Here is a 17,926-nt window from a genome sequence, read left to right as displayed (position 1 = left end):
GTCTGTTCGTTCTCACCTTGTCAGTTGCACCTTGCCCATGACTTTATAATTGAACTGTTTATTCAAATTACATTGAGTTATCGGTATTTCTCATTTACATTAAATAACCGATAGTCAGCTCTCGGGATGGTGCAACCTATGGGTGCAACTACCTCACGAGCACTATCCACATGTCTCTAATCTAAGGTTGCAGAATTTGGTGGTTTTCATGTGTGACAGTTGAACCGGGGATGAAAAGAAACATTTCATTTTAAGCATATTAACAGTATACTGTAGCAATCATTTAGTGTAGTGAACATCAAGTTAATGGGGGCTTCTTTATGATTGTTGTATTCTCATCGGTTTGCATTACAAATTGCCTCTATGGCCCTGTTAATTCCAAAAAGGCAGCTGCCCAGGCACCCTAAAACCCTTTTTTCCCACATATTATTATTAATCCCACATCTGTAAAAAACAAAATTAGATATTATTCCATCATGGAAATACTTTAAGGCTGCAACATTTGCATTCATAATTAATGCATCTGATTGTTTCAGATTAAACATATAAACCACTTTCTCCTACAGTAAAACAAACTCTTTAAAAAACATTTTCAATCCAAATTATTATAATGAAGATAAAGTTTGCGCGCTGCAACAAGTGCAAACGCTTCACTTCCTGCATCCGTCACGTGATGTTGATTCTTGCCTGCTAATTGGTCATTACGGTCAATGCTATAAATTGAACATCACACTGAAAATGTTATGTAAATTGAATGAAAGTTGTAAAACAAAGTTTATTTCCTGTTGCCAGTAGGTGGCGCTATCAGTATTATTATATACAGACTAATAGATCTGTTCAAGTAGGGGCTCTAATGTAGCGTGAGCAATTTTGTGTCAATTAGACAACGTTAAAACAACTTCATTTTCACACTGATCAGTAGGTGGCGCTATGGCCCTGCAGTAATATTAATATATGGAGCTGTTCAGGTCAGGATTGTGATCATAGGTCAGTAGTTCGGGCCGGTTGGATTCCTGCTTTATGGCGAATCAGTAGGTGGCTCTATGATCCTGAGGAAATATTGACACATAGAGCTGTTCAGGCTTGGACTCTGATCATGAGACAGAAGTTGGTGGTGATAGGACAATGCAAAGTGGAGTAATGACAACATCATCTCCTTTAGTGAAGGATGAACCTTCGCCGTATCTCAATGTTTACACGGTTTGAGGAAATGTCCCAATTCTGAGAGAGAGAAAGAGAGAGAGAGATGGATTTCACTTTTGCAAGACATCAAAGATTCTGGAACGCGTTCACATTGACCGATCTTCACAAAAATCGTAGCCCAGGTGTATCATGACCAGACAAACAAAATTTTTTCAAGGGGCATTATGAAAAACGCAACGGGAAGCCCGCCATTCTATATTTAGTGGCCATTTTGCCTATATTCCACATTTTTACTTTGAGGTACTTACCTCAGATCTTACCTCACCTCAACAAGATGTAGATACAAACTAACTCAAAGATCGATTTTTCGTCACACGGTGTGACTAAGTTTGATTACACACCATCAAAACACGATGTTCTGTATCTCGGACATATATGGACCATGAATCCTTTGATGCTGAGCCGTAAACAAACAACTCGACTCCTGCAGTGACAGTATCAGTGATCATACCCGCCCATTTAAAATTAGTCCAGAATACGTACATTTTCACCACTTTCTAATTTTCTGAAAAGTTTGGTAAGAATTTGAGCATGTTAAGCCCTTCAAAAAGACAATTCATATGCCAGAAAAAACAAGATTACACCAATACATAGGAACTATTTCACTGGTGCGTTCTCTGCCGGGGCCGATCTGGCGGTTGCACCGTCCACCGGAAGTGGACTGTCATTCTGCCTGTGTCCTTGCTAGCTAACCAGACAGTAGCTGTAATGTGCACCATTTGGGAAGATGAACTGAACTGTGCCTGAACAGAGGATTTGAAGGAGATTTGTGTTCAGCCGCTGTTAAGAACCGCGACATGTTGCGAGTCGGGGGGAAAACCGCCTGGTGAGTCCGTGTTTAGTGCGGGTTGCAGCGGGGAAGCTGGATGTGTTAGCTGCGGAAGGAAAGCACTGATGGAGCTGCCTCTTCTGACAGCTGAGGACACACAAGCCAACTGGGAATCAGATAGCTCTTCAAACATATTACACCTAACATTTATCCACCTGTCTTCACACTGTCACTGACATATTATGATTATTTATTACACTGCGCTATCTGGACATTCAACCGTCCAGCTGGCTGATTAGCAAGGAAGCTAACTCGGGTGGCTGTGACTTATCTCAAACCGATTTGTTTGACAGGCTGTTGTGAGCTGACTCGAAATGCTTTTTACACACTATATCAAATACTGCGCTTCTCAATGTACGTTAGTGACAGAACATGGAGTTTAGATGTAATATTAAAGGGATTGTGACGTATTTAGCTGATAAGTGTCTTATACTGGCTTGAATCTCTATGTAATGCTACGTTATAGTAAGAAGATCACTAACCTAACTGCTACCTTGTCAAAATAAGACTGACACACGCACACCCCGTCCTCCATTATTACACTTATCAGTTCTCTGTGTTTTGGTGTTTAACTCGATCCACCACTCACCGTCATAGGCTGGGAATAAAACAACAGCATAAACAACTAGTGCAAAAAGCTGTTAGATTACTTAGTTTCTAATCATCACGTTTTTATCTGCATGCCCGATTCTCTTGTGACTGAAATCAGGGTTTATATAACTCTTCCTGCATCTTTAGGTAAAGAATAGGATGGACGTCTAGAAGCTCCCTCTGATATTGTGCACATCAGGATTGTGAGGTTTGTATAATTTTCTCTTCTGATTTCTCCATCCTTCCAGCATGGCCTGCAGGAGCATGCTCTCCACCAACATGGGGGTGAAATTTCCAGTACCTCTGCAGAAGCTGCACCCTCTGTCCCGGTCCATACACCACCGCTTCTCGGGAAACGCCAACCCCCAGCGACCTCCCCATCGTATGGCAGCACGCTATTTCACCTCCATGTCACGGTTGCCAATGCGACCGCCCAAGCCGCCCCGTGGGTCGGGGGGCCGCGGCTACCAGCAGCAGCGCAACTTCTGGATGGTCCGCCTTGCTACTCGGCTGCTGAAGCTTCGATACATTCTGCTGGGCGGGGCAGTGGGAGGAGGGTACACAGCTAAAAAGGTTCGAATTATGTCACTGAATGTTTGTAATTTGTTTTTAAACATTGTTTATTCATAAATTGGTTTTACATGCTCTGTTATCCTTAGCTTTAATATCTTGTATCTTGTCGTTGGTTAGTGTCCAGGCTCTCATCATGCATTTCTGTTAATTACCAATTTCTTTGAATGTCGTGGAGCTTGTATCAGTATGATATCTTGCACTGCTTGTGTGTAATATGACAAGAGTTTGTCATTTCTCTTCCAGACATATGAGGAATGGAAGGACATGCTGCCGGATTTTAGTGAATACAACTGGGTCATTCCTGATTTTATCTGGGAACTGAGTGAACAAATTGACCTTGGTAAGCCTCTTTATTTTAGCTTCTTGATTCAAGGACAATACGTACAATTCAAATCTGGATTTTGGGTGAATCTATTCATTTGCGGCAATACATTTATTAGAAATTATCCCTGTTTCACTTATTCGAACAGGGACAATTGTTCTTAGATAATACTTGCGGCTCCTTAGTTACTTATCATGGGATAGGATTCCCTACCTTGCGGTCATCTCCATTTACCTCGTTTTCTCTTCTATCCACAGATAAATTGGCCAAAGCGCTTCCAGAGATGGAAGAAATCGCCAAACTACTACCTGATCTAGACAAGATAGGAGAGAACTTCGCTTTCCTCAAAAGCCTCCTAACATCTGGTGAGTGAACAAAACCTGACATGTGCTCCACAAAGTTACTGCATCATGACAAAAATCACATCATTATTTGCAGACATCAGATTGTCCAGAATTTAAAATGATTACAACAGGAATTGTAGTGAAACAAACCTCATCTTCCACATCTATCTATCAAGCTCTACTCTTATATTGTGATATAATTCAGTGGGCAGCGCTCACACTTAAGTATTGTATTTGCAGTTACACCTACCTCAAAGTGACCTCTGCACAATGAGATAACATAGACTCATAGTTATTCCAAAATATAAGGAAGTAACCTGCTTTATGTTGTAGATTTCTGCTCTTCTGTGCTTGCTAAAGGATTCTTCAAAGAGCCCTTGTTTATGTTAAATTACTTGTGACTAATGTGTTTTGAATCAGTAGTTTTTATCAGCAAAGCTAGAATACCAAGTAGTGTTACGTATTTGAGTCCAAATTTACCTTGTGTTTGATAACAAAATTTGCGATTTTGGGCTCCTTGAGAATCGCACCAAGTTCAGGGTGTGCTTATCTCTTTTAACAGTTTCTCATTAAGTGGCTACTTCACTTGGATTTCTGGCACATTGGCTGCTTTGGCATAATACACACCATTTAGCTGTGTCCCTGCTTTGACCGTCATCCCTCAGCTTCTGTCTTTTATGATTTTTTTTATCTTGTGTTGTTCTGCCTTTCTCCTCCTCCCCTCCTCTCCTGTCCCCCTCCTCCACATTCTTCACAGGTGTGAGATTGGGTAGTGAAGTCAAAGGAGCTGGTCTGCATCTGTTGTTAGGTGTGTAAACCCTGCACTCAGTAGCGCTGCCCACTCCCCCTCCTTACTTTCTGCCGCTGTTTTCACCACCACCTTGCCACGATATTGGTTTGGTTGTGGGTTCCTGCTCGGATCCAGAGGAGTGCTTGCCAATGGTTTGTTTCGATAGGCCACATTGAGTTCCAGGTTGCAGACCAGTGCTGCTGTCAACAACAGCACAGCTCATGGTTAATTCAGGCTCTTTATTTAGTGAAGCGTGTGACCTGTGGCCAGGATGGTGAAAAGGTCCTTGAAGATGAACAGGAGTTTGATTATTTGTGCAGATAACTATTTTACCCAATTTCTGACATCTGTTTACTTGAATCAGTGAATAGTAACAAATCTGTAGTTCAGATCAAATTACCAATGGAGCAATAACCTGCCTATGTTTACATTTTTCCTTCATAGTCTAGAAAGCTCCGAAAAGCACGTCCACTGTGTTCGACTTTAGTCTCCTCTTCCCTTTTGACTTTCTTTAACCTGCCTGTCTTTGGGTGTACTTTGTCCAATCTGTGTTATTTTTTGCCTCCTTTGACTTCCACTCTCTCTCCCCTGGCCTGTACCTGCTGCCTTCTTTAATTAGACTCCCATCACTAACCTTCAGGGTGATTTCTTTCTGTTTTCATTTACTGACACTCAGATGTTTGGAAAATGCACACTAAAGGAACTTTACTTAAGACATCAATTTAAGTCTTCAAATATTCAATAAATATATATTTTTTAATCAATTGGTTTAAAGTTGTTAAGATAAATAACAGTGATGTAACCCTAAAGGTATTTAGGTCGTGTACAAAAGTTTATACGGAGACATAATTAATCTAAAGATATTTGTACAAGGCTTGTCAGGGCGGACTGGACCACACCTCTGCTGTGAGTCATAAAAAATGACAACGTCTGTAGTTCTTTCCATTATCGCTCCGTCTTTGACTGCCACATATTTTCGTAAATACCTTTCTCATTAATGTGGCTAAGCAGGCTTTTCTTTTTGCACGGTCAGATTATGCAGCCCTTAGTTGGTCTGTTCAGACAAGGTCCCCATGTAATTTAATACTTAAATACTATACTTTAGTGTTAAGAGAAAGTCAAATCAAATCAGACCTTATTGTCTGTCTCTCTAATTCTAATTAGCAAACCTGATTTAATAATTATTCAAACTTAATTTTTGCTTAGGCATGTACTATGTAAACATTATTGCTATTTATTAAAATGTTTAAATTAAGTTACATGAATAATTCAGTATTCACAAATAACTCAAGGACTTGGACGGATGTTCCTATTCCTAAAATTAGGTTGCCAGTTTTTCAGTTTTGGTCATGAGAAGTTACTGAAAAATGAATGCCTTAAAATTGCCTTATATAATGTGTATTGTTTACTCTATGCGTACACATATGCACATATTATAAATGTATTCTGTACAGTTCAGTGCAGTATTTTCCAAACATTTGAACTCACACTGGTCTTTAGTTTTCTAATCAAGCATTAAAGTATTATCCGTCTTATTTTGTCATTGGGTGTTGCTCCCTAAACCTGTTGATACTTATAGCACTTATTAGTCAATGATGCATTTTATTTGTAACATTATTTTGTGGTGTATGTCTCCTCTGGTAGAAACCTCAGGTGATCCTCCTCTAAAAGCCACAGACTCTTCTTCTGCAGCCGCACAAGACCCCAGTGACAAGCAATACAAAAAGGCAAGTCGATAAATCCTATTGACACTCCTCAGCTTTCTGCTCTACTCCACCACAGCTCGGCCTCACTCCGCTGCTGTCTGCATCGTGGCTGCGTTTCACTTCAGCGGCAGGAACTGTACCGGATTGAATTTAAATGTACCCAAAGAAACTATTTGTATATCAGTCATATTTAACTTGGGTTAATGGATCATTTCACATTACAGAAGTTGTTAAAACTTAAAATTAGAACAAGATCCTGATGACATATATAATAATACTGGGTGCCTTTTGCTTCAGTCTGAATATGAAATGATTCACACTGGCTGTTAGTTAGTTTTCAAGATAAGCTTTTGTGCCATCAAGCCAATTTTATGGTAAGAAACCTAAGTGTGTTTTTCTCACTTCATGCCAGCTTAAATTAAGTGTGGTATTACGTGAAAAAGCTTTTACCACTAATACAGGTTGCCATGTGCTTACTGTGTGGCATTCATTCTGATATTTACCAGCGCTTCAAGTGCCTTTACTGCCCGTCATTCACCTCAACTTTTTTCCCTAGATTTCTGTCATGGAGAACATCCCTCCTTCTGCAGAATATCATGCAGCAGCAATCGCTTTGTATGCATGTGTTTTATTTATGTCGTCCTCTCCTCGTTCACTTTAGTTTTGTCCATTTCCACAAAGTGACCAGTTTACGTGTCTCTTTGTTCAATTTGTTATTATGTTACTGTAAGTAAGTTTTCTATCACTACACAGTTACGCTTTGAAAAAAAGAAATTACACAAAGGTTTGACTTTGAATATTCAAAGAGAAGCTGCATTGAAAAAAAAATCCTTCCTTTCCTGTTCCTTGCTTTTTGTCTGCAATCATGGTCTCCAACATGAACACATTACACAACAAAAATCTTACAAGTTTATATTTCAGCTCAAAATACATTTAACATGTTTCTTATATGTATTTGCCAAAGGAAAGAAATATAGAACAAAATTAACAGTATAATCATGTTGGGGACCTCGAAAACAAAGCAAATGTCCCCTGCTGTACATTCTGCTTTGTGCTTCACTCCTGATAGAGCAATATCCCAATGCTTTGCTTGTTAGATCATCATCATAATCTTCAACATATCAGATTAGATACAGTCAGAACCAATCAACATTGTGTTGCAACACAACGCTGTGGACTGAGCCTTGGTACTGCTTCATTGTTACAGCTACTCTATGTACTGCTGCTAAGTATAAGTATGTAAATCAGTTGTTTGAATCATCGATCCAGTGGTTTGAGGGTTAGAGTCACTTTTGTTGCCACTTGTCGAGAGGTGCTGGTTTTGGTATTAGTTGCCTCTTCTGCCGTCAGTCTTGCAAAGTTTGGCGTCTCCCTTTAGTGGTTGAGAGAGACTCACTTTGTTAGGTCACACTGATGATGGTGGCTAGATTAACAAAGCCCAAGATCTTGATTCTGTTTAATTTTAGCCTTGACTGATACGTGATTCTCCAGCATTAACAGAACCAAGGTTTCCTGTGTTGGGAAGCAGCATTGGCCTGTGAGGCCGACCAGCCCAGTGGCCGGTTGTTGTGTTTTTTTGCTGCTCCTACCTCTCTCTCACTATGACGTACCCCAGCAGGGTCTGCTCGGCGAGCTCATTCTAATTCAACAGCAGATCCAGCGGCATGAGGAGGAGGTCCGGCGGGCCGCTGCCGCCAATAGTGCGCGCCCCCCACCGCCAGAGCCCGCTCCCAGTCCGCCTCCGCCTCCACCTCCGCCTCCGCCTCCGAACCCCAGCCCCCCTCAACAGAAGCGCAAGGTGAAGGTCCCACCCCACTTAGATCCGTCCTTTCCCACGAACGTTTGCTAAAAGATCACAGCTACGGAGTAGGATAAAATAATTATTCCGAAACAACTATCTAGACCAAACATTAGAGTAACTCAACACCAGGCGGAAAGCAGGTTTTTACTGATCCTTATAGTCTGCTGCATCTCTGACCACACCCTGCATCACTGTTCAGTGGGTTTGGATATGCTCAGAGATGTGCACCTGTAACCTAAAAGTGATGTCACAGTGTACTGACATACCATGGAGTACACTGCATGGAGATAATTTATAGTACTGCAGATCAGTAAAAACAAGATTTTCAGTTGGTGTGGAGTCTTTATTAAAACTTAACTTGCAATTTAATTAATCAAATGAAACTTTTCTTTTAAGGACGATTTGTCTTGCTAGCAGGGCTTTCTGTAAATTCCTAGTTTGAAGGGGACAGAGGACACAACATAAGCAGCTGCAAAATAATACACTAATCCAATATAATGCTGTGCAGCATTGGATTTCATTATATTTTGCTGGTGTTTGTGTGTAGTCCTCTACTTTCAGTAGTACTTTCATTAAATATTTTTAGTAAGCCTTAAGACTGATTTAGTTTATAATGTAAACAGCCCTTTAGTCTCTCCTTTGATATTCTCAACAGTAGTCTCCATGTATCACCCCATAGTCTGTAAGGCTGTGTTAAAATTTGCATTATCAGCGGGCAGTGGAGAAGGCATGCATGGACCTTCGTCTCCAGAGGTGGCGCAGTAGCTTAGTCTCACTCTTGTGCAAGTGGATGGATAATCATCAGGAGCTGTCCATTAATGTACAATGTAGGGAGACACGGCATGGAGTGGAGTGGAGTGGCCACTTGCTGCATGGTGTGAGCTGCACTTGTTGAAACTACCACAAACGGACAACTTTGATTAAACATTAAATTACGGTTATCGACTGCACGGAAGAAGTCTTTAGCTTACAAGAAATTTTGTAATGACCACACATCTTTTAATAAAACACATTCAACCCTTTTTAACACACTGTTGGTACATTTAACTAAAGGGTGATTCACCGCTCACTTTCTGTACCGCTTATGTTATTGCTTTTGCTTCAAGTAGTTTGTGTGTTTGTTAAATCCTCCTCCTTCTGCTGCTAGTCCCATCTGTCCATGTACGCTTTCTGTCCTGTCTCTCCTCCTGCATAAACCTGTTGCAAGGGTAAAAATATACATATTAAAATGAGGTTTTCCTAGTTGGGAAAAATCAAGGGATACTAATAATAACTAAAAAATTATGGGATCAAATTTATTTGTCTATTTCACACATTATCCTGTGACTTTTGCTTGTTCTGTGAATCAGAGCTGGTTGATCCAAGCTGAGTAATCCCAGAATGAATAGTGTCTGCCTGAAATCTGATTTTGTTCTGTTAATGCATTAACATGACTGTCAACTCTGGTTCTCTCTGTAATACATTGTGCACGTAATGAGCCTGGTGGTGCTGGGATTTCATGTTTGTAAAGTAGCACGATGAGGGTTACGGAAACCCCTTATTTTCAAAACTGAAATGAATCATTAACAGTTTGTTGCTTTTCTTGTTTTCCTATTGTTCTACTTCAATCTCTAGTCATCAGACAAAGAAAAGTTAGACCAGCTTCAAGAAGAACTGCTTCGTACGCAGGTACAGTACATTTTGTGATACTTAAACTGACATCATCTACAATGTGATGCAATAGAAATTTTATGTTAAATGAAAATATAACAAATTCCTGAAAATGCCCAGTAAGTACTCTGGAATAAGAACATTAAAAAAAGTTCTTTACATATGTAAAAAACTCTTTTATAGCAAAAACAACATATTACTTCATATTACTTGATATTATAGTCGAGTGAAGATAAATAGATCTGGACCTTTGTAAAGGGTGTGTGATGCTGATTATTCATGTTACACTTCTGTTTATTTCATAGCTAAAATACCAGCGTATGCTGGAGAGACTGGAGAAGGAGAATAAAGAGTTAAGGAAAGTGGTGCTGCAAAAAGACGATAAGGGGATTCACCGAAGAAAAGTCAAGGTGGGTTTCTGAACTCAAACAGATACAATTAACACATTACCTCTTACGACTTGTACTACTCTTGAGTTTCATCATTATATATCCTCTCTAGAAGTGTGAACTAGATGCCATGAAATATAGGTGCATGCTGCGTCATTAGTTTTCATTTCTGTGTCTCCTCATGTAGAAATCCCTGATTGACCTGTATTCTGAAGTTCTGGACATCTTGTCTGACTACGATGCCAACTACAACACGCAGGACCACCTACCCAGAGTAAGTAGCAGTCACATTTACTTCCTAATTCGCTTTAAATGGTTTGTTTTCAGAGAAGGGCTATTTTTTTATTCGTTCTACAATTTTTGCCAATGAAAAACAATCGTACTGTTATTCAAAAAATATTTAGTTTCAATGTATTTTAGACTTGATTTTTTGATTTTTTTTTATGAAACCTCTCACCAGATTCCTTCCCACTTAGTTTGTCTTATCTGTGTACTCTGTCTACAATCACCCACTTTCTCTCTCTTGTGTTTCAGGTGGTTGTGGTTGGGGATCAGAGTGCTGGGAAGACCAGTGTGCTGGAGATGATCGCTCAGGCCAGGATCTTTCCCCGGGGCTCAGGAGAGATGATGACACGGTCACCTGTCAAGGTTAGTGGTCTCAGACCAGCAGATATTTGTGTATTAATGTCCTTTTAGGATGTGAAATAAAAAGATTTTTCGCCACATCTTGTTTATTTGAAATCCTGCAATTACTACATGTCAGAATTTTAGTTTAGTTTTAGTTGTTGACAATGTTCATCTTCTCTTTGTAGGTAACACTAAGCGAAGGCCCCCATCATGTGGCCATGTTCAAAGACAGTGGCCGAGAGTTTGACCTCACTAAGGAGGATGATGTAAGTCACCAAAGCAGTAACTCTGTCCACTTAATATGAATTACACCTTTAACTTTGTTGCCTGTTTACACAATTTGATCACACGATCTTTCTTGCTTCTTGCAGCTCGCAGCTCTGAGGCGTGAGATTGAACTGAGGATGAGGAAGAGCGTGAAGGAGGGTCAGACAGTCAGTTCGGAGGTTGGAAATAGTACTTTTACTCCGACCGAAAACATAATGATTTATTTCTGCAACGTTTCATAGACTAATCCTGTTTATTTTTTACATGTCAGACAATATCGCTAAGTGTCAAGGGCCCCGGCATCCAGAGGATGGTGCTTGTTGACTTACCGGGTGTCATCAGTGTGAGTATACATTCTGATAAGCGTGGAAACTTTTGCAACTTTCTTTTCTTCTTACTTAAATCTTTCAGTAATGCAGTAAATATTGCTTTTTTTTTATTATTACTCTAGCTTTTCATATACATCTTAAAAGGAAATGAAAATAATGAAATCTAATTGGCTAAAATGTTTGTCTTTCTCAGACGGTGACAGCCGGCATGGCATCAGACACTAAAGAAACCATCTTCAGCATCAGCAAAGCCTACATGCAGAACCCCAATGCAATCATCCTCTGTATTCAGGGTGAGCCATAAATCTGTCATTCCTGATTATAATAAGTAAGCAGGGATCTGAAGTGTCAGAGAACGGACTTTCAGGACCTCACTCTTGTTTTCTTAGGCAAAATAATAAATCCCAGCTTTCATTTGTTTTAAACTCTACCAACCAAAAACTCTATCTGTAAACTGTTGTCTCATCTATTGCGACATGTGATCTCTCTCTGCTCAGATGGCAGTGTGGATGCAGAGCGCAGCATTGTAACCGACTTGGTCAGCCAAATGGACCCCCAAGGAAAAAGGACCATCTTTGTCTTGACCAAAGTGGACTTGGCCGAGAAGAACCTGGCCAGTCCAAACAGAGTAAGACGTTTTAACTGGTCACCTGCCCCACCTTTGGGCCTGTAGTGCCAATACAATCAGGCAGCCCAGAACTATGATACAGCTGCACCACCAGAGGGCGTCCAGTGCATAGATTTCAACCAGCTGGTTCCTTCAATGAGCCAATGCTTAGGGATCTTGTGCAGACTGGATGAACCTGAGATTTGATATCCTTTTTTTCACTTCACATTTCAGATCCAGCAAATAGTGGAAGGAAAACTGTTCCCCATGAAGGCCCTGGGCTACTTTGCTGTGGTGACAGGCAAAGGTAACATGTACTTCTTAGTAAATGTTTGTACTTTGTGACTTGTGTTTTCTGCTGCGTATTGTTTGTGAGGTGAAGTTTTTACCTTATACGAGCTGAATTATGTAGTACCCATAATTCCATGGTTTCAAATATTATTCTATGAAGTCCAACATTACCTGAACTATCATTGACTCACCCCTCGTGCTGTGGTAAAACTCTGTGCAGGGAGCACCGGTGAAAGCATAGACTCCATTAAAGACTATGAGGAGGACTTCTTCCAGAATTCCAGGTTACTGAGGCAAGTAACACCTGATTCACCAAACTTTAATGCTGAATCACATTTATTGATTGTAAATTGACAATTGATCTATTCATGTGATCAGAGATGGCATGTTGAAGGCCCACCAGGTGACCACAAAGAACCTGAGTCTGGCTGTGTCTGACTGCTTCTGGAAGATGGTCAGAGAGTCTGTAGAGCAGCAGGCTGACGTCTTCAAAGGTGAGACTGCACTTTCAGGATACATTAACCTTTGTCACAAAGTGGGTTATCTGATTCCTCAACATTGCTATTTCACAGCAATTAGTGAAATCACATTTTGAGATGTTATTCATTACCTGTGATGCACTTGCCTCCATCCATTACACTGCACAGGGAACAGGTGCTACTTCTCCTGATTCTTCCACCTCCTGGTGATGCTCTAACTCATCCCACCCTGCCACACTCCTGTGCTCTTCCAGTCCTGCGTTCCAACTCAAATTAGTCTAGACAATTACAAGCCCATTGCTAACTGTGCTGGAGATTTATGACCATGAGACTGCAGGTCCCATAGGCACATTGTGTGGTGTATTGATCCATAGCTCCATCAAATTACACACAGCCGGCCTCAATCGTCCGTGCTTGGCGCCACTGTGGCCCCACAAACCAGCAATTAGCCTAATCTCCACTGCGGATAGGGAGCTGTGGAAAGGGACAGCAGGCTCGGTGTGTGTCTGTGTGTGCCTTTGTGAGAACTAAAACTCTGACTTTTGATAAGGCGTGTGTGATTGGCCCCATCCCCTCTCCTCCTGAGGGACCAGTTAAGAGAGCGAGTGTGCAAAGTCCTCAGCCACTGTTAATAAAGGATCGGCACCATTAATCGTCTAAAAGCTCCATATATCATAGCAAGTAAAAACAAAGCCGACTCTGTCCCTGTGCGGTCACTGCCTGTTGATTATAGAGTCTTATTGTTTAATGAAGCGTAACAGCAAAAGTTAGAATGTGATAAAGACTCATGGTGGTAAGAGACTAATTCAGGCATGATGGAAAAACACCTAACAAATGACAAAGAGGGAAGATTTATTTAGAAATTTCCAGAGATGGATTAAGTTTCTACATTTGTCTTCACGGTGGAACCACTTGTGCAAATTATAATGTAACTAATTTTGAATCTGAAGTTGAAGATTTATAAATGTTGAAAGTCTGTTTGGATCAAATATTAATTGTCATAGTCCCTTTATTGCACAGCGTCCCGTTTCAACCTGGAGACAGAATGGAAGAACAACTACCCTCGTCTGAGAGAGCTGGACAGGGTGAGAGACTCCATCAGATGACACGTGCATACATTTTTCAAAATACTTAAACGGACATCCTAAAACAGCAGATACGACAGATGTACACCACAAAAATTCTCTGAAGGCAAATAATATTAATTGTGCCTTTTTTTTTTCTTTTTTTTTTTACAGAATGAACTGTTTGAAAAGGCCAAAAATGAAATCCTGGATGAAGTCATTAGTTTGAGTCAAGTGACCCCACAACACTGGTAAGTGATAGAGTAAGTTATATATCTATCAAAATTAGAGCCTGACTGATATGGATTTTTGGGGACTGACGGACACCACTTCATTCTTGAGTCAGAGGTCGGTTGTCACAATGTAAATATACATTATAATTTATTAGAATGCCATGTTATATATTCACCTATGTAGATAATTGGTCTCAACATTTCACCACTATGGGACTGAACTTTATAAGAATGTAACATGTATATGAAGCTGATGCAGAAACTCAAACCAGACATAAGCAAAAGCTATTTTTTTAGCTCAAATGGCTGTTCTTTCTCTGACTAAATGAACCTGTGTAAATGTATATTTACACCTCACCCCCCCAAACGAGGAAAACCTTGATAAAAGAGATGTATGCATGGTGTGGCTGTCCCCAGTGAGTGTGCCATCGGTTCTCACAGATCAATACTCTGATGAATCGCCCTTGGACGGGAACAGGGGTGGCCCTGTTAGCCAGCAACCAGCCAGCACTATTGGAGAAAGTGGCCATTGACAGTGAGGAGTGCTATCCTGAACAAAAGCGCAGCCTAATGAAATATGAGTGTGTTTATGATAAATGAGATGAGAGAGGTGCAACACTGCTCTGGTCTCAGGGGAACTTGGGGAGGGTTTTGTTCCATTGTCATGCTGCTGTGGGGAGTTAGAGTGTGGATGCATTTAGCTGCTAACAGGGTCACAGTGAAGCTGTATCAGGACCTACAGTCATATGCAATCACAGGAGCATTGAATATCCAAGTGAAAGCAGCGGAGCTGAGGATGATCCCTCTTCACTCATTGTTTTCACGTCCCACCGGGGCAGTTGAGTGACCTGAGCTGGACACTTAACTTTGTTCAGAGCACTATGGCTTGTTGGATCCGTCTAAGATGCGAAACGAAAAATCAAAAAAAAAATGTCACCATATCTATGTTAAGGCCTGATCTCCTTTTGTATTTTACTAGATCAAGCAACCCCAGAGTGATTTACAAATCCTGTTTTTTGCAATTTCTTTTAACCCTGAAGGGAGGCCATCCTGCAGAAGAAGCTGTGGGAACGTGTTTCCACCCATGTAATTGAGAACATCTATTTGCCTGCTGCCCAAACAATGGACTCTGGTACCTTTAATACAACAGTAGACATCAAGCTCAAGCAGTGGACTGACAAACAGCTTCCACACAAAGCTCTAGAGGTAAAGCAAACTGTCTGTCTTAATATCATATTATGATTCTGATTGCCAAAATTAAAGAATTGTAAAATTAAATCATTTTATATGAATTAGTGCCTGAGATCGTACTTTTTTAATTTCTTTCCTTCAGCTACTATCAAAACTGAGTTATTACTGTTTGATATAGTATTTAAATGACATTAGAATTTCAAATTCTTTCATATTCAATAACGCAATGGCCTTATGTTTCTTTTCTTTCCCCCAAACACTTCTCTCCCCGTCAGATTGCCTGGGAGACGCTGCAGGAGGAGTTCGCCCGCTTCATGGCTGAATACAAAGGCAAAGACCAGGACGACATTTTTGACAAGCTGAAGGAGGCTGTGAAGGACGAGAGCATCAAGAGGCACAAGTGGAATGAGAGAGCCATGGACGGCCTGGTAAACTCACAGAAAATCCACTTCATCTTGGCACAAGGATACAGAGGGATTATGTACAAGTTTATGCAACCAACTCTTTTTAAAAGGCAATTTAGGCACCATGTACCCTGGAATATAAAGAAAGTGGTCTTGCTGACATTGATGCACTAATGCTAACAACTTTCATATCTACTAGTGGATTGATTATGCCTTTCCTTTACATTAAATTACATTGCACGTCTCTATAATTATGTTATTTTATTCTTTCACTTGACATCTGCCAGAGGGTTATCCAGCACAATGCCCTAGAAGATCGTTCCATCACAGACAAGCCTCAGTGGGATGCAGCGATCCAGTTCATGGAAGAAACTCTCCAGTCACGCCTCAAAGACAGTACGTACGCCACGAACATTCAAAAACAAACAAATCACAAATGTACACGTTAAGAGGAGGACAACTGTTGTAGGCTTTAGACCATAGAAATTCAACATGCAACCATGAGGTTATGATAAATACTTAAAGCTTCAGCTTCTACAATGGATGGTAGACTGAATGTATTTCATTCTCTTTTTACTTTTGTCCTTTCATCTTGTAGCTGACTCAGTAATCAGAGACATGGTGGGTCCAGACTGGAAGCAGAGGTGGCTGAACTGGCAGAATCGCTCCCCAGATCAGGTCAGAGTTTTAAAGAGTCTCCCCAACTTCCTTGAAATTACAGTGCTGTTGTTTATGGAGGAGTTATATGACACTTGAAGTATAGTTCTGGTTATAGTGCAGACCCCATTTATAAACTGTCAAGGTCCCAGAGTTTTATAGTTGCACACATTACATTCAATAATTATCTCTCTCATAGCAACAGTGCTCACTTCCTCTTCTTTTTCCTTTTAAGCACATCCGTAATGAAACGAAAAATGAGCTGGAACGTTTGTTGAAGCTGCACGAAGACCACACAGCGTACTTGGCCAATGACGAGGTCACCACAGTGAGGAAGAACCTCGAAGGACGATCGGTCGAAGTTGACCCAGTGCTGGTGAGAACATAATACCTGTCTCTGAACTTTTAATTAAAAAGTGATCGGAAGGAAAATAAAAGATGTCACTGATATGATGACTTGTTCCTGAACAGATCAAGGACACGTGGCATCAGCTGTATCGCCGACACTTCTTGCAGAAGGCGCTGTCTCACTGTAACCTCTGCAAGAGAGGTTTCTACTACTACCAGAGACACTTTGTTGACTCTGAGGTAAGGAGGGAGAAAAAGCTCTCCTGAGTTGTATTTCTTATCAACTTTCTTCTCACCAGATTCAAATAACATTGTGTGGAAATTTTAACTGTTCACCTTTTTTTCTAGCTGGAGTGCAATGATGTTGTTCTGTTCTGGCGGATCCAGAGGATGCTCGTCATCACAGCCAACACTCTCCGACAGCAGCTCACCAACACTGAGGGTAAGGATAAGGGACATTCATGATGTAAGATTGTTCTAAAAGGAGGTTTTACTTACCAAATTACTGACTGGTTAAATATGAGACCCTCTGCTTTTTTTTATTTGTCAGCCATGCTTTGCCTCATATGTTCTCATGAAATATTATGATTATAATAATAGTCGCTTATTTTGGTTTTGTTGTTTGTTACTGGTCATTTTTATATTTTCAGATGTAGCTTTGTCTGGTGGAGTAAATAGTTGCATCAGTGGCACCTTCAGTAATTTAGGCAGAAGATTCAACACCGAGGTGATTGGATAAAGCTTAGTTCAGGGTGGCCTATATCGATTACTGAAGCAGCGGGACAACCTTTACTTATGGACTGAGCTTTGTGATATAATATACTCAAAGTCTATAACCAGTTATCCAGGTAATGGATAAAAATTCAATAATGAAATCGGTCCTACAACCCGAATGCTCGAAATCACCCATTGTGAGAATAGACGATGGATGAAAGTGTTGATCAAATAATTTAGTCAGAACAGCGAGAGAAAATTGCATTGTTGTTGGATGGGATATTGATTGTTATTCTTCATGTATCTTCTCAGTGCGCCGGTTGGAGAAAAATGTGAAGGAGGTATTGGATGACTTCGGGGAAGACATGGAAAAGAAGACCCATCTCATTACTGGCCGACGAGTCCAGCTGGCTGAGGATCTCAGTAAGACGCACAAACACTTTCAAAAACAGACACTTACATTTAGAGCCAAAACTTAAATGGGTAGAGAGACAAATTGTCACTGTTTCAGTTTGTC

General features: G+C 40.6%; 1 protein-coding gene across 4 annotated transcripts in view; it reads left to right on the top strand.

The window, feature by feature from the left end:
- The first annotated feature begins 1,865 nt into the window (after nt 1-1,865).
- Nucleotides 1,866-17,926, top strand: part of opa1 (OPA1 mitochondrial dynamin like GTPase) — a 32,360-nt gene continuing 16,299 nt past the window's right edge. Inside the window, exons 1-29 of one of the 4 annotated variants that reach the window (XM_061078060.1) lie at nt 1,866-2,029; nt 2,872-3,196; nt 3,440-3,536; nt 3,776-3,883; nt 4,620-4,670; nt 6,297-6,379; nt 7,977-8,156; nt 9,774-9,827; nt 10,115-10,219; nt 10,386-10,472; nt 10,733-10,846; nt 11,011-11,091; nt 11,197-11,271; nt 11,364-11,435; nt 11,615-11,714; nt 11,919-12,049; nt 12,263-12,335; nt 12,540-12,612; nt 12,698-12,813; nt 13,819-13,883; nt 14,037-14,113; nt 15,136-15,301; nt 15,562-15,714; nt 15,978-16,086; nt 16,289-16,368; nt 16,583-16,723; nt 16,819-16,935; nt 17,044-17,137; nt 17,722-17,832. In XM_061078060.1, the coding sequence (XP_060934043.1) occupies nt 2,001-2,029; nt 2,872-3,196; nt 3,440-3,536; nt 3,776-3,883; nt 4,620-4,670; nt 6,297-6,379; nt 7,977-8,156; nt 9,774-9,827; nt 10,115-10,219; nt 10,386-10,472; nt 10,733-10,846; nt 11,011-11,091; nt 11,197-11,271; nt 11,364-11,435; nt 11,615-11,714; nt 11,919-12,049; nt 12,263-12,335; nt 12,540-12,612; nt 12,698-12,813; nt 13,819-13,883; nt 14,037-14,113; nt 15,136-15,301; nt 15,562-15,714; nt 15,978-16,086; nt 16,289-16,368; nt 16,583-16,723; nt 16,819-16,935; nt 17,044-17,137; nt 17,722-17,832 (3,067 nt within the window). In that variant the 5' untranslated portion in view covers nt 1,866-2,000. The remainder of the gene's footprint in view (nt 2,030-2,871; nt 3,197-3,439; nt 3,537-3,775; nt 3,884-4,619; nt 4,671-6,296; nt 6,380-7,976; nt 8,157-9,773; nt 9,828-10,114; nt 10,220-10,385; nt 10,473-10,732; nt 10,847-11,010; nt 11,092-11,196; nt 11,272-11,363; nt 11,436-11,614; nt 11,715-11,918; nt 12,050-12,262; nt 12,336-12,539; nt 12,613-12,697; nt 12,814-13,818; nt 13,884-14,036; nt 14,114-15,135; nt 15,302-15,561; nt 15,715-15,977; nt 16,087-16,288; nt 16,369-16,582; nt 16,724-16,818; nt 16,936-17,043; nt 17,138-17,721; nt 17,833-17,926) is intronic. The other 3 variants (XM_061078061.1, XM_061078062.1, XM_061078063.1) reach the window with 3 other exon arrangements.

This window comes from Limanda limanda, chromosome 9, assembly GCF_963576545.1.
Source record: "Limanda limanda chromosome 9, fLimLim1.1, whole genome shotgun sequence".
Taxonomy (NCBI): Eukaryota; Metazoa; Chordata; class Actinopteri; order Pleuronectiformes; family Pleuronectidae; genus Limanda; species Limanda limanda.
This window is presented reverse-complemented; position numbering and strand designations above follow the sequence as displayed.